Consider the following 24,754-nt stretch of genomic DNA (forward strand, 5'->3'; position numbering starts at 1 on the left):
TTGTTGCAAATTCTTTTTTCCAACTTCTTATTTTTCTGTTAAATCTTTTAAACAATATACATAGTTTCTATTCAAAAAATATTTTTTTGAAACATTACTCGAATCTTATATAACACTGTTGCCAGTACAAAAATTATATTAAAAGGAAATGTTCTATGTTTATTTCATTACCATATTATTTAACATTTAATTCTTGTTGAATCTAGTCTTTAGTTTATTAAATACTTTGTATGTTTCACGTTTTTACAAATAAATTAATAAAAAAACACTAATTTGTTGTTTTATGTGTATGTTCTTTGTATTGGTTGTCTTCTGAAATTGTGTATTTAAAATTTTATGAAAACCTATTTTATTTTAGAAAAGCATAATTTTATTTATGCATATAATAACTGATAATACAATATTCAACAATAATTTATATCATCAATCTATTGATTTTATGATCAATATGTGTTTAGCACTTTCGGGTGGACTGGAATATACTGGTTAATGCTTTACAACTCTTCCACAGTACAACTTTATAAATATTTTTTGGATTCAATACAAATATAATTTTACAAAATTGTAAAGATTAAATATACATTAATTATGATGAGCTTATTATAATGATTATTTTGAAATACATGGCCAGCTATATTAGTAAAAGGATGATACGAAAAGATGAAGAGCTAGATTGAAGCAGGCCAGATTGAGGGTGCATTGCCGTTGAAGAATGGTGCATTGCAGGCAAGTGCGTTAGAGGAAAATACTTTGGAGGATAATACATTTGTGGAAAATTCATCGGAAGAAAATGTTTTAGAAGAATATGCATTGGGAGAATTTGCATTTGAGGCAATTTTATTGGAGAAGTGTTATTCAGAAAAGCCCACTTTTAAAGTGAGTGCATTGGAAAAGGCATTGATGATGAAATAAGTGTTTAGAGAGAACGCGTTGAAAAAGAGTGCGTTGATGAAGAGTGCACTTATGAAGAGTGCTGGTATAAAAAGTGCGTTGATGAAGAGTGCGTGGATGAAGAAAGCGCTTAGAAATAATGCGTTGAGGAAGAGTATGCTGATGAAGAGTGCGTTAAAAAGTGTGCTAAGAAAGAATGCGTCGAGGAACAGCTTTAGATAGAAAGACCGAAAGATAAAAATTAGGTGGCAGACGGCTCACATGATAACCAAAGGAAAAAATAAAGGTAATGTATATTCATATCAACGTAAAAACAATCGGTATCGACTCTGTTAAATGTATTATTTTTATGCAAATCCAATATAACATTGTCCTTCATATTTGATTCTAAAGTACGAACTCCTATAATAATAATACGCCTGGCGTGTTATCAAGCCATATACGTTTATGTTCGTTTTCGAATTCGACAATAAATTTTAAATTAATTTTAATGCTTACCTATTATATTAAACGTCTAGTTTGAAGTATGCAATAAATTTACAATTATTCTGAATAGTATATCAGGTGCTGTCAGTGGCGGATCCAGGGGGGGGGTCACGGGGGTCATGACCCCCCCCCCCCTGAGCCTGTTTTAGGACTTAGATAAAACACTAATTCAACAACAAAATTACTTCATAATGATTTTATTTATGTATTTTGTTACCAAACACATTTTATAACTTGAATATTTAACTTATTATAGACGAACGACGGAGTCCAAAACCCTATAATTTAAGGATTTTCAGGAACAAAATTTCATTCAAAAATCAAAAAATTGAACTGATTGTGAGTGTATTTCAGTAATCCTAACATCTCTAAATAGACGACTTAATCAATATAAAAACTAGTCGGGTGTATGGCATCGTGCCTTAAGGCAAATTGCTGGAACTTCCCGTACCTTAACAAAATGTTGGAGAAATATTAAATGTTTTCAAATAGATTATTATAAGTATTGTAACAATGTCTGATATTTATAAGAATTATTTAAACTGAATTGCAAAGTTAAAACTATTTATTTGAAGAATATAAGTTTTAAACTTTAGTCAGAATCAATATTAAAATCTGAATTAATTTCCATATATAAAAAAAAGTTTAGAAAAAAAAATTAAGCCAAATTTTTTTTCAAAAGCAATTATTTTGTCAAAACAAGCAGAAATTTCTTTGAATCATTCATATCGGCATTCATATTCATATTGGGAATCGTGCTGATGAGTTGTTGGTAGAGATCGGCCTGGCCGTTTTCTTGTAATAAAGTGTTGAAAAAATTTTTTGACGGTAGATACCATAGTCTTCTAGATAATACAAATACGGCCACACGACAACTCGTTTAGCTTTAAAAATTCGTCAAAGTTTGCAAAAATTAGTTTCGTTTTTTTGGCATTTGTCAAAATTAGACTTTTCATCGACGATTGCTCAAAAACGTCTGGACCGATTTCAGAAATTTAAAAACCATTTGATGTGTCTAAATGAGGACTAACGCTTGTCAGTTTTGTGCGACAATCGGACGAGCCGTTTCTTTGAAATTTTGAAAGAAGATTTAAACTTTTCGTCCACATTTAAGCACAAACTACCGATTCGATTTAAAAAAATCAAAAACTGTTCGAAAGATATTAGTTGAGAATGAAACTGATTAGTTTTAGGTGAAAATCTACCGAGCCGTTTGCTTGTATTTCGTCGTTGAAAAAAATATTTGATCCGATTTTTATGAAACGTTTTTTGATGATATATATCATGACAACTTATACAACTTATTGAAATATTACGGTCTTACGACAAGTAGTTTAATTTTGAAAATTCATCAAAGTTTGAGAAAATGAGTAGTTTTTTTGACATATGTTAAAATTAAAAGTAGACGATTTACTTGGTTTATCGATAGAGTAATTGGTCTTAATGAACATACTAAACCATTAAAATCCTACGGCAACTAGTTCAATTATAAAAATTATTGAATTTTGAAAATTTGCCTTTAGAAAATACTCCGAGTTAATGTCGTCGTTTTGTGTGTGATATTGTAAATCCACTGGGAATACCTTTAATCCCTCATAAATTAATTCATTTTTTACTGAAAGTCGATTATTAACAAATGTAACTTTCCTAAAGGCAAAATACCAATACAAACTAGTTAAAAAATGGTTTGAATATTACACATTGATGGAAAACGAACGCATACAAAATACGAAGCCGAATACATACACACGGTGCATTTTTTAAAAGCCAAAACCACTTGTTGCAGGCCTTATTATAGTTTAGTACGTTCATTTAGAGTAGAAAATCTATCGCCATGCAAAGTTTCACTTAAATCGTCAAAAAATGTGACAATCTATTATGAAAAAGAAACGACTTGACCGATCTTCGACAGAAACTATTTATTTCCAAATGATATCAATCGAATAAAAAACGGTTAAGAATTTTTGACAAAAACATGGACGATAATTTTTGCACTTTTCTGCAAATAGTAAAGAAACGGATCGACCAATTGTCTCAAAAAACTAATCAACGCAAGCGCTTATCCAGTTTCATTTTATAGTTTTTAAATTTTAACATCGGTTCAGACGAGAAAACGTCGAGGAAAGGTCAAAATTTGACCCACGTCAAAGACGCAGATTATTTTAAAAAAAATACACATATATAAGGTTAGGCGGGTCCAATTTAACTTTGAGCAATTATATTGTGAAAACTAAACAAAAAACATAACAACCAATAGGACACATCAAATAAAAAGCATCTGACTATGTTTTAGTCCAACTTCCAGCTAATTCATCACTGTAAAAATGTGTTTTTTTCTGTTTTTTAAAAATTTGTCACTTGGTCTTTTTTACCCCATAGACGGGGTAAAATCGGACGGCGAGAGGACAAACAATCCATTTTACTATTCTTAATTTTAAAGGGGTTTAGCTACATTATTCAACCAATGAAATATATGAATTTTATAGATACATTTTTACAGAGATTACTCTATATATAACCTTAATTTGATATTTTAACAACCAGCAAAGTTGAAATAAATATTTATTTAATTTATCTCTTGTAAAAATGCTTCTTTTAACGTCGTAAGAATCAGGGTGATGGCTGGTTGTACATTTTTCCTTCCACTTTCAAATATTGTTGTTAAGAAATCCTTAACTTTACTTTAATCCTTAACCTCCTTGAGATATTGGTGGACCTTTTTTACCCGCGAAGCCCCGCTCTATCTTATATGTATATATATATATATATATATATATATATTAAATTTGTTACATACTCATTGAGGACTATAAAAACTGTTCAATTATGACCTCCCCCTGACGCCGAAGCTGGATCCGCCACTGGGTGCTGTACTACAACTTTGACACTTACAAATATTTTGAATAAAGAACTCACACTCTACTAAATATACCAACAAATATATGAGTGGTTGATTCAAAATTTGTCCAGGATCGGACATTTGAATGTATAAAGGTGGCTATGAAAAGCAAAATTTGTATGATAATTACATTGTAATCAAGTATTTGAAATAACAAAAAAGTACTTTTTACGATTGATTCAGGATTTATGTAAGATGCATAAAAAGTGCAAAATTAGAAAAATTCAATATTGGTATTTTTTAAGCCTTCCTAAGGTATTTAATTTATAATTTTAATAATGGTATTCTTTATGATTTGAATCAGAACGGATTAATTTCTAACAATATTGACATCTGTAAGTGAAAATAGCTTTTATCCGCTATTGCTTCATCTTATTTACTTATACTCTTATACTCTTATTTTATCTATGGCTGCATCCATAAAAAATTAATCGCTATTACAGAAATTCTAATAAAGCCAACCGTTTGGGGTGCTATCTATAAAACTGACGTAGTTACTTAGCTCCATATAAGATGGATTTACTCTAACATGTTTTGATATTTGAGAATATCCCTTATAACACGGTACTTTTATAGCACGGTTTCACACTAACACGACGGTTCGATAATTGAGCAAAAACTATGAAATATAATAAAAGCTATTCAAAGCAAACTGTATCTAATTTAAAATTAGTGAAATCACCGTATAGCTAGTACAAAAGAGCGGTTACGTTCCAAGAACTCAAAAAACATGTTACATATCATGATTTTATAATAAATATTGTTACATTCATTCATTTTTTAAGAAGTAATATATATTACTAGAATTATATGATTTTTTTGTCATAATTAACAAGTAAGTGCTATCCAACATAAACCTTTTTTTGCAAGATATCCTTATCCGCAGAGCAGTTTTCTATACTACCTCCAGATCCGTGCATTATTTTTTGCAAAAAAATTATATTTGCGATTACTTGCTTTTGGCAAAATCACATTTATCAGCTATTTCATCACATTTATCAGCTATTGTACGGTGATTTCACTAATTTTAGATTAAATAAAGTTTACTTTCCATAGGTTTTATTATATTTCTTATTTTATTAAAACTTTCTTCAATTCTTAAACCGTGTTATGCGAACCCGAAAGTACCGTGTTATGAGGGGGATGATGGTCTCAATTCTTAAACCGTGTTAGAGCGAATCCGTGTTATAGAAGTACCGTGTTATGCGAGGGTTACCTGTATATGTGAAAAACGCCTGATCGCACAACAAATACATAACTTTTGACAGTTAATTTATCCGAGAATTGAACCCTTTATTTTGCATTTTCATAATAACGGATATATTGAAAAAGTGATATGTGCTGCCACATGTGTCCAAATCATAAACTTGAATAATAGCACAAACTTGGAATCGCAAGTTTGCGCAAATATCATCCCACAAACGTTTACGATTTTTTTGAATTTGCACAAATAATCATAAATATTAAAATAATATTTTAATAATTTATATCAAAAAAATAAGTTTCATGCATTGTCTATTATCCCATGGTCATATTTACCACAAGCTCCGCCCACCAATATAATCTTCTAATGACAACGACGTGCTCTTGTTTAGTGCTCAATTGCTTTCTTTATGTTTCTGTATTTATTTTACAATTTATATGTCTAGATCTAGATATTTGTATGTTTAGATCTTTTTTATATATAAGATAATCATACTAAATCATCATGTGACATCAATACCTCCCTGGTTAATATTTTGCAAACGTCAGAAATTAACCTGCAATGAGTTGCATCAATGTGCAGTGTCGAATATGACAATTACTTAAAACTGAAAAACAAGGTTTTTGTTATGTAAATAAATACGTTATGGCATGTGTAAAATTAAATATAAAAAGTGTAATAATTATCGTATTAGTTGTAATGTTTAACGGAATTAAATCGCATATGGCTGTCAATCATATGGAAGGCTTTGTGAAAGACGAAAAAAGAACTTTAGTAATACCGATTCAGTTACAGTTGTACAAAAACAACATGTTCCAGCAAGTCTCGAAACAGGTGCAAATTGTTCTCGAGATGAATGTTATAAATTGTTGCCTACATGTCTAGACTGCAAACTAAATGACAATTGTACATATGGTGCTCAAATAAATGTATCTTGCACAGTTCGGCCAAATGTCGACTGCCACGGGAATAGAGAGTTCTTTAGGGTAATGACTTGCCAATACTGCCACCAAACAGAACATTGGGAGCATACATGCGCCCAAAAAGCAAACTGTAATTCTATAGCAACCCCCAAGCAGCATTACAGGACGAACTGTACGGTGAACCCAGATGTTCTATGCCTTGGAAAAAGAAACTTTTTAAAAAATGTTAAGTGTGATTGGACCGGAGGATATCACTGGTCTACAGCTCTTATACTTAGTATAACACTTGGCGGTTTTGGTGCCGACAGATTTTATTTAGGCCATTGGCAAGAGGGAATTGGAAAGTTATTCTCATTTGGAGGATTGGGAGTTTGGACGCTTATTGATGTTATTCTAATCTCATTACATTACTTAGGTCCTGCAGATGGATCTCTGTTTTTATAACAAATCAATCTTCATGACTTTGATTGAACTGTTGCAGTGATAATAAGTGCTAATAATTTGTAGATACAATTTAATGTAAGTGATTGAATTGAATGTAACGAATATATGATACTTTGTACTTTTTTAGATGTACTTTTATTATTTCTGGTCTATAACACCAATAAAACTGGTAATTGCTATCACCTTCTTCTGTTTTATGCCATATGATTTAGCGCTGTTTTGGTTTAGTGCTCTTTTATTTCAACCCAGGTTTTGAAGGGATAAATGAGGAAGATGTCGAAGAAATAATTCAATAAGCAGAGCAGTCTTTCTAATGGTGACCTCAAGGAATGAACTGAACAAGAAGGAAACAAAAATGTTGACAGCAGTGATTCAGCGGAAAAGCAAAAAGAACTTTCGATGGTGTTTGTAAAAAGGAGTTTGTCTACCATAACTGAAATAATGGATCAATTCATTGAAAAATGATCCAAATTTTGACAGAAGCTCTAAAGTAAGGCGTGGTGTTAGAGATGCTCTATCTGTTTATGAAGCAAAAGAAAAAGTGAAACAACATTAGATGCTTTTGTCACAAAACGGCAAAATACTGAAAATGCGGAAGGCTAACTAAATATGACTGACTTAGAATGTTATTTGTTTTTTCAAGAATATTTGTTTTGTTATTTGTATTTTATCTTTATTTTTGCAAGAAATAATGTGGTATTAATTTGGGCTTTAAGAAATAAATGTTTGGTTTTATTTTTAGTAAAAAATACATACTTTTTAAATTTAATACTGGACCAATTTCCTGGCCGTTTACCCCTAACTCCAATATTTTCATGTAAAGATAAACTCTTTTAGCGCTGTATTGCATTGCACTCTACTTTGATGAAACGTAACCCCCGCGTTAAACGGGGTATTCCTGTATAAGTCCTTCTAAAGCAATACATTAAATGAAAGGCAAAGATTTAAAAATTGGTCTTTAATTAATCGACATAAATCTTTGTGAAAATGATTTATTGATTGATTTTGAGCCTTGGAGCCAATCGTAATCACAAGTTACTCTTGCAAAAATATTCTGTAATTTATCTAAATTATTTGTTTTTCGTAACTCTGCTTTATTAAATTCAAAACAAAAATAATATTTTCAATAAAAACAAGCTGGTGTATAAATCGTAGTGCTAAATTATGTGCTTCTTGCACATCAATTGTTGTAAACACCATATCTTTATCCACTGATGATGACATAAATTTTTTGCAAAGTTTTCAAAAGTCTGTGCTCATTTTATTGATAATATCTTCATTTAAAAAATAGGTTTCTTTGACACTAGTTTATTGAGCTGTTGTACGGCCATTTCACTAATTTCAAATTAGATAAAGTTCTTTACTATATTTTTACTTTATTAGGGTTCGCTCAATTCTCGAACCATGTTAGAGTAAAAAAAGTGCTATAAAAGTACTGTGTTGTAAGTGAGATGTTCTCAATTCTTGAACCGTGTTATAATGGGATTACCTGTATTAATTTATATTTAGTATTTAATGCTTACATATTTATATATCTTATATTTACATGCTGATACATATACCATTGGATTTGTTTTTTTTTTAAGGGGGTTGTTCTTTTTTATTTATCTTTGTTTCAGTTTTGAGATTTTTTGATATTATGAAAGCTAAAAACCTTAGAATTATTTTTAAAAAAAAAGTCATCTCAATATCTATTTTTTTGATGAAGTTATAGATATATATATATCTATACGTATGATCCTCTGAAAACGTTTTTTTATTGTTCCGCGAGCTATTGTATGCCAGCTGCCTCTTTTTCATTATAATACCTCATGCACATGACCTTTTTAATGTGTCAGCATCTTTGAACACCATGGTGTATTTCGTACATTAAATTAAATGGTGTATTTAGTATATTATATTAAAAACTTTAAATACGTTTTTCTCAAATTGACTTTTTTCAATGCGGTGCCACAAATTAAAAAAAAACTACAAGTCGGATCGACTTGCATTTTTTTTTAATTTGTTCACCACTGCAATACCTAGTCCCCCTACCTCAAACAACTTGATAATATTACGCAAAAAAAAATTGCGAACCTTCTCGTCCCAAAAAATGGCCTTTTTTGACACTTTTTTTTTAAATAGCTGCCATTTTTTTCCTTCTTGCTTTTTTTACTTTCATTTTGGTAGGGGGACTGGATTCAAACTTCTTCTTCAACGTAGTTTCGTTTTTTTTTTGTTTCAGGCGATGCGCAATGGATTTATCTGTGGCACCGCAAACGAGATCGATTTAGCAATGCCCACTTTGGCGCCCCCTGGTTAAAAAATAACGGCGAAAAAAAAAATAAAAAATTCCTTAATATTCTATGATTTTGTAATTTTTGTTTTTAAAAAACCGCATGTCTTTATGATAAATGCGTTTCGAGAAAAACAAAAACAAATACCTTGCATGTTTTGTAACAAAAAAAAGAAGAACCCCCTAAATTTGAGAAGAGAGATAAATGTATATATATATATATATATATATATATATATATATATTCTTTATTTATGGTCACATGCCAAAAAAAAACAAATTAAATCAATGGAATATTATTTTTAATAATATTTATAGTCATCCGTTTTAGGACATAGCATAACTGAGCAAAAAATTCAAAGATATATAGGAACCAAAGTCGAAAAGCAACATAAGTCCATTTTTATTATGAAAAAAACAGACTATGATGCCAGAGGTTTATTGAATACTGAAAAAGAAATATTTATAAATACAAACATCAGAAAAAGATATAATTTACATTTGGTAGTGGAAAACAAAATATAAAACTGAATAATGATATTATGAAGCACAGAAAAACTACTATCAGGCCTAAAATTTGAAGTTGAATCTACCAAATTAGTGCATTGTTTGACAATGATAAAAACCATAATTAAAGCAACCGTACTTTTGAATACTCTCCTGTAAAAATGATCATCAATCTCTAATCATCAATGAACTGTAATACATTTGTGAAGAGTTTGCAAACTGCCCTAAAGTGAAATTGCTATAACTGCTATTATTACATAGGCGTAACGGTTAAGTGCACTGCCTTGTGTCGACAGCGTTGTGAGTTCAAACCTCCGCCCTGGACATCATGATATCATGTATATAGTGATATAAATTTTTACTTGAAAATATACAAAAAACGATAGATAGAGAAAATAGCCTACTTAGGGCACTGCGGTGTAGAATGGCAATGGGAAACCTCTCACACTATTCTTGCCCGATTTGAATTGGAGTTTAACTCAGCTTATGAACCTGCCTAGGACAGAGCACCCATTATTTATTAATAATTGGACACTCAACATTGAATATTACTCATTATGTCAACAATTATGGAAAACCTGATTCTGATTGAATTTTGGGATCATATTTATATGAAAAAGTAGACATAATTTTATACACCTTGTACCGTACATCGTATGGCATCATTGAGTTGTTTTGCAACACCAACCACTCAATAAATTTATTATAGAAATAAAAACAAATGTTAATATATCAAATTTTAAAAAAATAAATCTATTTTTTGTATTTAATATATATGGTTTTAATATATGTAATACGTTTTATTAACTTTCTATAGGTGATGTTTGTCTAGAAAATCGGATTTGGTAATTTTATGTTTTCTCGACGTTCCAAGTCATTTTGAATTACTTGACACCAAAATCAATGAAAGTATGTGTGTGTTTGTAAGACAAAATTTGAACTTTCGTCGATATTTTCTCAAAAAAGGCTGCACTGATTTAAAAAATTTAAAAGCCATTTTTATTTTGCAATGTCATTTGGCGGTCAAAAATATTTATTGGACATGTGTACATCAAATTATCGGATATTTTATAGAGCTTTCAATAATGTGTACACATTTTGCGTAATTTTTTTTGAGTTTCGTACCAAGATTTTTAATTACGGTACGGGAAATTTCAGCAATTTGCCTTAAGGCACGATGCCATGCACCCCACTAGGTTTTCTTTAAATTCAGGTAAAAAATAAATACATGTGAAATCTTACTAGACTCCGCCTTTGTAATATTTTGTGAATTTTGCTATCTTCGCATCAATGAGTATACAAACATTTTCTTTACACGTGATAGTAACTTTATACTTACTGAGAATAATTTCTGATAAAATGTTATTTTGTAGTGCATTTGATCTGGACTCCACATACATAAATCAAAACTTCAATCATAAGAGATTCACAGACCGACTTAACCGATTTATAGACCAGAAGAACATGTGTTTTTATCCATGACTTCCTGTAATACTTTTAGTGTCACTAGTGTTGACTACAACTCACGTGGTTTTCCTAAAAAATACAGAAGCAATAATTGTGAACTAATTTTTTCAAATTTTAAAGATGATAAAGCAAAATTATTGCCTTTACCTGCACTAAAAGGAGGTGCACAGTGGCGTAACTATAGAGCAAAATTCCACGAGACCCCAATCCAAAGAGACCCCGGCCTAAAAAGCTGCAAGGTTAGAATTTTTAATTCTTTACTGATTTGCAGCAATTACTTTACATCGATTTTTTAAGAATAGATCATGTAATCGTCAATATTCATTATTTTGTGATTGAATTCAATGGCCAGTAGTGGAACATATACAACATGCAGTAGAATATGCTGAAAATATTCAATGTTTACTAAAAAGGCCCCAGTTGGTCTAGTTATGCCACTGGAGCTATAGATGCTAAATTGCTGTAATAAAATACCAAATATTTGAAAACATAACTGTATTGAAATAAATGATTCGTTAAAACTAGTCACTAACTTGTCTTTTATTAAACAAATATATTGTTTAATACGGTTAAATACATGAGGAATCATCTCAGCAGTTCTAATCAAAAATCTTTTCCATAAAGATGCTTCCTAAAATATTAAATTAACAAAACCACTCTAAATAAAAGAGTGATTATTGCATTGAAGGTTTATTCATTCATTCAAATTGTTAATATTTAATGCATCTCTCCATTATACTTCACAAATGATATAGTACTTCACGAATAGAATTTCTTAAAACTACTAATAGATTATTTTGTTGAGCTATAAATAAATTTTAGATTTCTAAAATCCAGCGTGATGTTTTCTATAATGTAACACATTGACATAATAAATTTAGTTATATTGCATTATTATTTACAAATAAGGCTTTAGTAAATAAAATTTAGAAAGAGCTAGAAGTGGCCACACATGTACACCTTCATAATCTACTTTTGTGATTCTTCGAAACTTTCTTATTTTTTAATAATATAAACTATTTATATACATTTTTAGTACGCTTCTCATGAGCTTTCCACAACAATAATATGCTTAGTTAATTATTTATACCTTAATTAAATAACAATTTCCTTGTTTATTTTTAAATCTTTCATTATTAATTGATTGAATAAATCCTTGCAAAATATAATGGAATCATGATATTACAACCTCAAGTCTTACATACTAATAAATGATTTCGTTAGGTTGATACCTTCTACTACCTTCGAGAAACCATACTTAAGTACATATTGAAAATCATTAATCATTTACACATTAAACTATTATGGCAAAAGTTTAACTGTTCTACAAGACCATTTAATTTGTAAAATCATCACAGAACTATCATCTATAATCACAATGTTTGTATAAAATATATGGCATATTCAAAAAAATAACATAGTGCATGTAAATAGAGAAAAGTACTAATACTGGAATAACTACATACAAGATCAACTAAAAATTCACTATATCATCCTGCATTCGAATACAATGCAGAATCATCTACTGAACATCATTGCTATTAACATAATTATTGCAAAGTTGCTTGTACTCCAGACTGTGCCAGAATTAGCTGTTGTACACTGACCTGAAATGTTGAATAATATTTAGATTGTCATTAGGCAAATAAATTAAGCAAATCAAATACAGTGAAACCCCGATTCACGAGTGCTCCGAGATATGAGCAGCCAAAGGGGCGATTTGTAGCTTCGACAAATGAGCACATTTTGAGATACGAGCCTTGAGCGAGTAAAAGTTTTCTTGAAAAATGTTCAATACGGGTCGATTTTGTTTAGTCGTCATGTATGTGAATAGAGATCTGTCGTTGTATGCGTACCGATATCAACAAGAAAACCGGCATAGATAAATAAACATTTTAAGGTTACATCGTAGTACAAATCTTGATTTGATGAAAAATGCCTAAATCTTCTAATATTTTACCCTGTTCCTCGAAAATAATAAAACAAATTAAACATTTGTGTCATGTACTAAACGTAAGTTTAATGATTAAAAATTATTTCTATATTATTCGTAATCTCTATAAATCTTTGAAGTTATTAAAATGGAAAATATTTTTTAGGCAAGACAGATATTACCGCTGTTCAAAGAATGAGATTATATCGCCTGCTAAAAAAAAAATACAAGCAGTCAATCAATGTATGTAAATTTTAATCACATGAAGTTCTTCAAACACAATTACATTTTTTTTTGTTTTTTGTTATAATTTATTTTTGTTATTAGTTTTTTTTGTTTTTTATATATTTAGAAAATATTATGTACTTTTATAATCATGAGTCTAAAGATAAGGGCAATATAGGTAGATAAGGTGAGGATCTACGAGTGTAAGACATCATAGATATATACTTTGTTTAAACAAAAGGATAGATAGAGAGATTGATAGAGGCCCTCTATTAGAGGGTATAAATCCAGCTAAGGGCCTTAAAAAATAGTTTATAGACTCTCTAACCTCTATAGGTTTGTAGATAAAAACCCCAAAAAAGTTGCAACTCTTGAGCATACGAAGTGTTTGCTATACCATGAATGAACAGAAAAAACAATAATTACATCAATAAATAGTAAATTTACTTTTAATATATACAAAAATTAATAAAAACAACAGTGCTGGAACAAATTCATGGCATTCCAATGTATTTATATGGGAAAAATTCGACAAACGAGCATGGTAACGGAATGAATTAAACTCGTGCCTTATGGCAAATTGCTGGAACTTCCCGTACCGTAACGAAATGTTCGAGGAATACTGAATGTTTTCAAATAGATTAGTATAAATATTGTAACATTGTCTAATATTTATAAGAATTATATAAACTGAATTGCAAAGTTGAAATTATTTGTAAAGTATATTAGAACTATAGTCAGAATTAAAAATAAAATCTGAATTATCTTCGATATACAAAAAAAAATAAAAAAACTGAAACAAAATTTTTTTTTTCCAAGATCAATTATTTTGTTAAGACAAGCAGAAAGTTTTTTGAATCATTTAAATTGGACGCTTAGTTCTCTCAAAAACTGCCATTTTTCACATATTTAGCTCCGTATCTTCTAAATGGCTGGGCCTGCCTTTGCCAAAAACTAATAAACACTTCTCCCAATCATTACTAATTGAATGTTTTTTAGACAATGCAAATCGGATACTCCGTTCTTTCAAAAAGTCGATTTCTATTTTATGCACTCTTTGCTCCGTATCTCCGAAACGGCTGGACCTGCCTTTGCCAAAAACTAATCAGCTCTTTTCCCTATCAATAAGAATCGAATGTTTTTTGAACCATTCAAATCGGTTGATCCGTGAGCCCGAAAACGTGACTGGAAATTTGTAAAAATTTTCAATTCCGATTTTCGGCCCATTACAATAACTTACCCTACGGGAAGTTGAAAATTAGAATACATTCACCTAGAATTTTTATTTACATTTTCTTACAGTAAACTTGAAAGAAAGCTAAATAACTAGTAACCTATTCAAAACTATCCCATCAGCTAATTGTTTGTTTTCTCGGCATTTTAAATAATTCTGAACAACCATTTGGCGCCAAATGGAAAAGGAAAGTGTGTAACTATGTGATCCAATTTTTGGTTTTCTCAAAAATGTCTGTATTGATTCTAAAAATTTAATAGACATTTAATAAAACTGGATTAGAACTCGTGTTGATTAGTTTTTTGCTAGGGTCGGTCAAAAATTTTAACTAAGTTGGCTGATAAAAATCATATATTGTTTTCTTATATTTTATTTAAATAATTTCATGCTCAACATTACCTATTTGTGATATTTGCACTTCAGAAAAATGTCTGGATGATTGTAGGCGTTCACATGAATTTCCAATGGCAAGTTTGCTAGAATCGTTTCCATTAGTTTTGTATTTCAAAAACAGTAATAGGTTGAGTTTCCTTCATGTTGCTGAGATGCTATTATGAAGGTAGTGCCATTTTCAATCCATGAACCGTGACATGAATAATCTAACAAAAAAAAAATTGAAACTGATACATGTAGTACAGTTGTTTTGAAATACATACATAGTTATAATGATTATAATATCCTGGAATCTTATGAAAGGTGATAGTGAAGTAGTAAATAAATGATCTATACATTAATAGAATACAGTATTGGTTTATAGAATGTTTGCAAAGATTCATAATGCCATACACAAAATTCGGAATTTGGTAAATATTAATTAATATTTATTATGTCATTAGCAAAGCAATTCTTAATAAATATATTGAAGCATTCTTTGTTTTCTGAAAATCTTTTGAGTCAAGCATATTCTTTTTGTAATTATATTGGTAGCATCATTCATATTTTTTAAATCATTGTACACCAAATAAATAGTGAAAATTATCTTACACATTTGTTTCAACCGCTAGTTTTAATATGTGTAAATCCATATTTTCTTTTATTATTTGATGTTATGCTAAATAGTAAATCTTAAATATTCTTATTAACATGTATAATTTATATACACATTGCAATTTTTATTTATAATCCAAGCAAAAAATAATTGCAAATCTTAAACTTTTTGTAAGGGTAATTTTATAAAAGTTTGTATGTACAGATTACAGAATATAATTCAATCATTTAATTTGATTATTGCAATAATATATTCAAAACTATAAATCTAGGTATTGAAAAAAATAAATTCTGTACCTGTAGGGTCAACATTAGAGCAGTCCGAACCAAATTCCATGGTTTCCCTATTATTACAACCTATATGAAGCTTATGAGAATCTGAAAAACAATCCGAGATTCTCAAATGATTTGTCAAAGCATTATCTGGAAACAGTCCATGCGTTGAATAATGTCCTGGTATTGGACAATTTACAGCATTAGATTTGCTATCTGAAAATTTTAAAAACATTCAATTTAGTAAATATAAGAGTTTAAATACTAAATTTAACTAAAAACAATTATTTTAAAAACTTGAAAAATTCATATTTCCAATATAATATATAATCACTGAATATAATTTCTAACAATTATATAAAGTCTTGTAAAATTTAGAAAAAATTATTATTTTGAAATGCTGACCTGCGTCAGAAATAAAGTAATACTTACAAACTATTGTAACATATGGTAGAACACTTGAATCAAAGTGATTAAATGCGCAAGCATCCTCCAACCTGCTAGACCTTGTTCCAATTTGTAACTCGGCAATGAAATTGTCTCTTCGGTAGAAGTGCATGCATATAAAACCGTGAGTACTGAAATATGCAGATCAAAACATTACTCTGTTGCAATAATAAGTACAAGTAGTAAACAAAGTAATGTAAATTTTTGTTAGAAACTATTTGCTTAAATATATCTGTACCATTTCTCAGAGTATTGTAGTATGATCATCACATCATCTGCAGTCTGCCTATTTATTTGACTGCAATGTGCCTGCAGTTCAACTTCATTATTTTTTATTATCCGAAGTGATGAATTTCTATGGTGAAACCAATAAATTGTGATTGATCAACTGTTTGCCAGTGTGATGGTCCAGCAGCTAACCAATTCGGAAACCGACACCGCTCAGGAATAGCAGCTAAAAATAAAAAAATCATAAAAATTTATTAATTTTACAGGAATAACTTATTAATAATCACTAACAAATACCATGTCATTAATCTAACAATAAGAGAAAAACTATCAACAATAATTAAGTTACATTAAAATGAAAACTTAAATAAAAAATCCCAAAAATATTTATTTTGACTGAATTGATCATAAAATAAATCAATCCCCTCATATTATCAATTGAGCATTCTACCTCTATCAAAAGGTTTTTCACTCAAAAGTGTTCTAGAACTAGCAACTAAATCATAAAATTTGAAATATGAATTTTCTTATCAGCACATTTCACCTTCTAAGAATATAGTTAAGGGGGGAAGTCCATATAACATTTTTAAAAAATTGAAAATTTTTTTTTTCGATAATCTGCAAGTATAGTATGTTGAGCGTATATTAACGAGTCGACAAAAAAAAATCTCTTATATTAACAAAGTTATAGCTAACATAACGTGGCGGGCCGGAGTGCGCATTGTCAAGCGATCAAGCGTATTGTTAAATTTCGAGTGAAAAAGGTCTCTTTCATTATAATAACTAGAAATACTTCTTTTGGCCTACAACCGGAAGACTTCTATGTACCTTAGTACATGTGTAATATTGGTATACGAACAAAAGTTAGTCGAGAAATATAGTTAGTTTAGCTGGAAAATTCGTAGTGTTCAGTTCATTTCAATACGTAAAAATGCCGAATTATCTAAAAGGTAAGCGAAGTAATGAAGTAATATTGCACAAAATAACACTAAAAAAGACGTTATCAGGGCAATCAGTTTACTGATAAAGCAGGTGAAAAAATTGACGCCAGTACAAGTCATAATGAAAGTGCCAGTGGTCAAGATCATGTAGACGTAGATTTAGCTCCATTACTTGGTGAAGAAATGAAACATCATCTTTCACCAATTTATGAAGATTTGTCCAAAGATGATTTACTTGAACAATGCCTTGGTGATCATACGAAGAACGCGAATGAAAGCTTCAACGCGACAATTTGGCGACTATAGTCGGATTATCACCAAAACACCCACATTGTGGACTAAGGGTAGTTGAAATTTCACCATATATTGCAGCTAGGATATTTATTGAAGGTTTTAGTTCAATATTAAGAATAATGAACCTTCTGAATTTGACTGTTGGTACTTATGCTAAAGCATATGCTGATAATACTGATGAGGCGCGAATAGCTTGACAGGGTCGTAGGAGCCTTCCACAAATAAAAGATGCTGGTACAGCTCACAAACAACAACAACTTACAGATAATCAGCTTTTTGAAGATAAGGAATTACTATTGTATGGACCTGATATTGCAGATTAATCAGTAAGTAACTAAAACTGGTCATTTTCCTTTACTAAATCTTTAAACGCGATTATCTCAAAACTGTGTGTTCAAAAACTGTGCTCGTGTTGTAGCTCAAAAAGTTATGTATCGATTTGTCTGAAATTGGGTGAGGCCTTTCTCTATATTATTATCGGGAGGATAAACCTAAATCCTTAGATCTTTCACGTTTATAAAGTATTTTCTAGAGCCCAAAATGTCAAAAAAATAGCCAAAATTCAGATTTTTTTTCAAAGGCTTGTTTTTCATTGACTTTTATACTTTTTTTTCAATTTTATAGGTTTATCCTTCGCATTGATATGTTCTCAAAAGAAAACATTAAAAAATTTTTTTTTCAGATCGACGGTTGATGAGTGAGAAATGCAGCAGTTTTGGACCTCGCGCCAGAGGCAGTCCACAAAAAGTTATGCTGAGCCGCCATTTTGAAATAAATTTTTTTTTTAAATATTTTTTTGTATTCTAAAAGGGTTAAATAAAGTTATGTCAAAGTTTAAAAACAATAAAATTATTCCATCACGTTTAAAAATATTTTTAAAATATGACCTATTTTCATGCGTCTATATGGACTTCCCCCCTTAAATAAAATATAAAAAATTCTGCTTTAAACAAGTGCTTTCACACAAAAATGAGATTTGAAAGTACAAAAAGTATTACAATTTAAATTTAAATAATAAACAAGTCAACTATAATAAGTACAAAAGTTAATTATTATACAAGTGTGGATTAGTATAAATATGCAATTTAAATTTATGTTATACTCTAAAATTCAAGGTTTCAGAATTCAAATTCTATTACCTCTTATTACACTACATTACTATTATTAATATTGACAAAATTAACAATTATTTTAAGTTCAAAACTACCATAAACATACCTTGTTTTAAAGTCATTGTCCGTGATCCTTCTGTAGCACTAAACAATCCATTGCAAGTAGCATCTCCTGATTGTGCAATTTTGTATTCCATTACTTTATCTCCTAAAAGAGAAAATACAAATATTACTAAGAGTAGTCTTTATAATTAAACAGAAAACATAATTTTCAATGCCAAAAATTTTGATGCATACAATTTCCGAATTCATAATGTAGATTAGACACATTTTAATTTGAAATATTTTACATTACGCTTATTATCTATTTTACTTTTTACTTTTAATCTATAATACATAATACTTTTAATCTATAATACATAATACTTTTAATCCATAATACATAAAATAGCTTGATAAGACTCACCAATTCCAGTTATTTTCTCATAAACAAAGCATCTGTATCGATCTTCACTGGTTATGGCATGTCGATGATTCATTTTACCAACCAGGTATCGAGCATTACCTTCATTCCATGTTGCTAGACACTCCAGTTCTTCCACTAATAAGAAAAATTAGTAAATATATATATATATATATATATATATATATATATATATAATTTTATACTGTTATATTTCTATTATTATAATTTTAATTATATTATAAAATATGAGACCATTTAAAGTTGAATCCTCTTTTACCTAATTTACCTAAACTTTAACTTAAATAAATAAATTATATTGTAATCATATAAAAAAATTAAATCTATAAAATTTTGACTATTAATTATTATTATTGACAATCCTCAAACCTGCACTTTCAGTTCCATGAACATCCGGACATGCCTGGTATGTTAAAATAAGTCGACTGTCTTCAGTGCAACTTTCAATGTTTGATACTGGATTCATACATTCGCCATGTCCCCTATTATATGTGAATGTGAAAGGCCCTTTCAAAGGGCAAGTCACGGGAACTGATTGTTCTCGAAACATAGAATAGAGTAAGGCATCTCCAGTTATAAGTTGGCATAAATTTTGTATTGAATCCTTTCTATGACAATGTGACAGAGCTGGAAATAAACAATACGATTAGTAGGAAAAGTTAAGCTAGTTTCTTTTTGTTATATCCTAAGAATAATTTTAACCCACCAGAAAAATTACATGTTTTGGATATAAATTATATATAAATAATTGGAAATTGAATTTGTTCCATAATTGGAAACTAAAACAAAAACTAGATACATATTGTGTAATTCCATATTTCCAATTACCAATAAATAAATATAAACATACACATTTTATAAAATTATTAAAACATATATATGAAACATGTTGAAACTTAATAATATTGCAAATTGCTGTAAGAATCATTGTTCACGATTTATAAACTTTTAAAGTGACAATTTAATAATTAAAAAATTCATAGAAAAAAATAATTTTAGCTTCATTTTCTACTCAATATTTTATAATATAGTTAATTCAAATTGACTTACTTTCTTTATATTGGAGTACATTTAAGTGCTTTTCATGTATGACAACACATCGGTAACAATTTCTCCTGAAATATAATTAAGTTAAGTATGAAATCTTTTTATCAATATGTTAATATATTACTATTAATACTATTTTCTCCATTAATGCTACTGTAAAAATTAGTTCAGAAAATGCATGAGCTATCAATAAAAAATTGAATAATGCAGGGATAGATTAATCAATTATTACAAAAAAATTAAATAAAATAAAGCAGTTATGTTTGTGATATAACCCTCATAATCATACAAAAAGGAAATTTTAGGATTTACTTGGCACAGCTATTTCTACATGAGGTACAATTGATTATTCGTCCTAAGAAATACTTAAAATAAAAAAAAATTGTATTTTGCACACCCCATATATCAAAATAACAAAATGGGATTTAAATGAAGCTTAGCATATTTGATTAAGGTAAATAAATGCATTAAAACTTTGCCTTTATCAACAATTATACTTACTCATCTCGAAGTAGAAATTTGTCACCCTTGGATGATATGCATCGGCCTTTTGATGATAACAGTGATCGTTCTATTATAATTGATTGTTGAACCCCCGATTGAAACCATTGCCCATTCCAGTGTTCAGGAAAAAGACAGTAACCTGATAATGATTCAAAATTTTAGTAATAAATATTTGTGCGACCATACTCATATTAATAAGTCAATAATAAACTATAACATAAATATAATAAAAAATAACATAATTATATTACAAAAATTTTGGCTTAATCTGAGAAAGAAAATTTATTGATTAAAGGAATTAAACAGATGTGAGTTTTAAATTATGTTATTATAAATCTTGTAATATATGTTTAATATTTAATCTTATTAACAATAAATCTTATTAATTATTTAATCTTAATTAACAATAAATCTATTTAAATATATAAATCACTCTTACCCTCATCATTATGGCCGAATGTCATATCAAAGTTCAGCAGAACCAAAAATATTTCTATTATTAGTGCCGGCAAGTTAGTGTGCTGCAGGAAGCCTTTGATCAGTTTCATAATGATATCGTCTTTTATTTCATAAGCCAAAAGTCATATTCCAAATGTTATCATATTGAGTTTAATTACATATCAATGATAAATATTTTAATAAGCGACATTTTCAAGTAGATTGAAGAAATATTTAAATTATTTTGATCTTGAATATTTTTGTATGACTGGAAAATTTACTTATTTCATATATTGCATTTCTTTTTGGTAGATTTGTGCCTGAATATGTGAATCATCATGTCTGAAATATAGAAACAGAAAATAAGCAATTATGATATACAAATTGAAAAGATTAAATAATTAAAAACAACAGTATATAATAGTAATATAAACTATTCATCTCATCCTTTCTGTTCTTTGTTTTTGTTATGATTAATTTAAATTAATAAAAACCTGCCTTTAACAGTTTCTGATTATTTGATTGAACATTATATTGCATTTTTGCTTTCATTTTATGACTTTCATTTAAGCTACAAAATTTATGTCCTTCATGAAGAACAAATATTTTAGAACACCTTTCACTAATTTTGATATAAAAGTAAAATGAAAGATTAGTAAAAAAACAGTTGAAAATAACTTGAAAAACAATGTAGATAGATCAAACTTTTGGTTTTAAATTTGCAAAAATTCAGGAATGGGTAACGAAATACTATTAACAGGAATATAACTGCACAAACTAGTGGATGAATTATCACTCCGTTTAAAAGTAAAATTGATTTTATTATAAAAATTGTTTCCCAAAACAAGCTGAATTTTAACTGATCAGTTTGAGTATTATAATATATCTAACTAAAAATTAATAATGATATTTTCATTGGACAATATCCATAACCTATTATTCATATTTTAACAGAGTGTTTTGAAAAATAACATTCTAGAAAAAAGAACTCAAAATTGACCGTAGCTTAAGCGAGCAGATATCATTCATTAGGCATCAGAAATTTAAATCGATATATAAAATCTAATAATATGCATTTAATTAATTGTTAATCAAAGTAATATGAATCATTAATGATGATATATCTTAATTTAAGCTTGCAGAATAAAATGATAGAATTACGGTTGTTAATTATAATCACTATTAAAACTATGACTTACGCCCACCTTCGATCAGTTTCATAAAGAAAGATCTCCTTGAATTTTTATTCCTTTTATCCTTTCTATTTTAAAATTACATTTTAGTTGAATTTATTCGATTGTCATCCAGAGAGAATTAAAGTTTGTGGCAAGCTGTCACTGGCTCCATTATCAACAAAATCAATGTTTATATTAGTCCAGATAATATATATTTACATTTTCTTATTTGCATTTTATTCATTAGATAATCTATTACATTAACCAACGTCAAAAATTCTTCACAAATACATATGTATTAAGTTTTATTAACAAACAAATAGGACATCAGACACAAATTTCCACAGACTAACCAAGATTAAAAATACCACAGAGGGGTTGCTTCACATTTTAAATGTTGAAATGACAAATACGAGTGAAAACGCGCCAAATTCGAATTTAAATATATTAATATAAATTGTTTTTTAACATAAACTGTATGAACATGCGAATAAACACTAAGATTTTAATATATATTTATAAATGAATCATAAATCTAAGTACTTAGTATGTTAAAGTTTCGAAGTTAATTTTAAAAAATTTTCATATTTTATAAAAGATATTGTTCGTAGACAAATCGACAGACAAACAACAAATGATAATAATTGATAATAATTACCTGTGAAACAAATGATAATGATTACCTGTATTGTAATGAAGGTATATATTAACAATTTAGTATACTAAATGACAAATTAATGTTTAAATATTTTTGAACCTTGCAACATTTTTCTGTTTATAATAATAATACCTCCGTTTATGCTATTTAAGCTATGAAATAGATGCACGCAATATGTATATATATATATATATATATATATATAACTATATATTTATATATATACACAATATATATTTGATTTGAATTGATTTCATATTTCCCGCTTCGGATTGTTTCTCATCTGTTTCTTATGTACTACTGTAACTTGCATAGATGGCGCTACTGTCATATTATTATTTAATGTCATTTATTATTGTAAAAAGATATTAACATTTAGTTATTGTGATAAAAAGTGCTGTTTGCTTAATATTTTAGTTGTACTCTTATTTTATACATGAAAACTATGCTGAAATATTGTTTCAGCAAGATCTATCAATATTTTATTAAACAAGAAGGTGAAAATTTTAAATGTCAGTTTGCTTTATTTAACTATGTTTATTGTTTACAATTACATGTAATGGAAAAGTCTTATTATGGTGTCAGAATTATACTATATTAAATTATTAGTGTGTTACAGAACTGTAATAAAACCAAAGTAGATTATAAAAGGATAAGTGTAATTATATCTCAATATACAACTATTTAAATAGAAAAAAACGGTAAGAGTTCTAATATGGGAATTGTTATTTTGAAATGTATTTGTATAAACATATTATAGGCTCAAATATATGCTCATTTATCCGATTAATGAATAATTACAAATATATACACAATTACTAATTATGTTCATCAAAGAAGAAATTTTTTTTATCAATGAGTTTACAGCATATTTATCATTTTAAATGGCTGCATATTTATTTGATATTGGGGTACGATTGGATAGCTAATAGTAATAGTCTTCATTTTCTACTAATATATTACCTTGAATTATCTAATGTATTTTATTTTGAATAAAAAGAATAAACAGAATAATGCTTTAAACTTCTCGAAGAAAAAGTTTATGTTTTGGCCAGATTTTTTAATTTTTTATTATATATATAATGATTAAATTATTTATAGAATATAACTGACGTTTTTGTCAAATTTGTACAAGGTCTCTACATTTGGAACGGCTAGATCTGTCTTCGCCAAAAACTAATCAGCAGGTCTCCTTATCAATAAGAATGGAATGTTTTTTTAAATATTCAAATCAGTTGATCTGTGTTCCCGAAATCGTCGACAAAAATTTGTATAAGCGCGAGGTATGCCAAAATGTTCAGAAACTTTTGAAACGTAAAGATATACAAGAAACAGTTATTATTGAAATAAGTCAAACGTGAAAACTTACTTTTGACTCCTTAAAAGGAATGCGATCTACAGATCATGTTAATGTAGGAGCTTGACTCAATGCAATAATCATTATTGAATAATGGCAACTTGTTCGATCAAACATACTTCATCTTTCTCTATTTGGATCCTTTTATTTCTTCTATTTCACTCTCGACGACGTCGTGCAGGAGGCACTCTTTTTGCAGAAGAGTTTTAAACATATTCTAAATTTTCTCAAATTTATCAAATCTCAAATTCTCAAATTAATTTATTTTTCTCATTATATTAAATTATATTCATCAAGGAAGAAATCAATTTGTTTTGATAG

At 28.7% G+C, this 24,754-nt stretch overlaps 1 protein-coding gene and 1 pseudogene across 1 annotated transcript; one reads left to right on the forward strand and one right to left on the reverse strand.

The window, feature by feature from the left end:
- The first annotated feature begins 712 nt into the window (after positions 1-712).
- On the forward strand, positions 713-7,226 carry LOC113375992 (TM2 domain-containing protein almondex-like). The gene is made up of 3 exons (XM_026615930.1): positions 713-726; positions 6,226-6,922; positions 7,097-7,226. The coding sequence occupies exons 1-2, from the start codon at positions 713-715 to the stop codon at positions 6,845-6,847; spliced, it is 636 nt and encodes a 211-aa protein (XP_026471715.1). The 3' UTR covers positions 6,848-6,922; positions 7,097-7,226.
- Positions 7,227-14,992: 7,766 nt separating this feature from the next.
- On the reverse strand, positions 14,993-22,691 carry LOC113375993 (annotated as a pseudogene).
- Positions 22,692-24,754: the final 2,063 nt, after the last annotated feature.

This window comes from Ctenocephalides felis, unplaced genomic scaffold (genome assembly GCF_003426905.1).
Source record: "Ctenocephalides felis isolate EL2017-DRISC unplaced genomic scaffold, ASM342690v1 CF-g0.4_SCAFFOLD_01886, whole genome shotgun sequence".
Classification (NCBI taxonomy): Eukaryota; Metazoa; Arthropoda; class Insecta; order Siphonaptera; family Pulicidae; genus Ctenocephalides; species Ctenocephalides felis.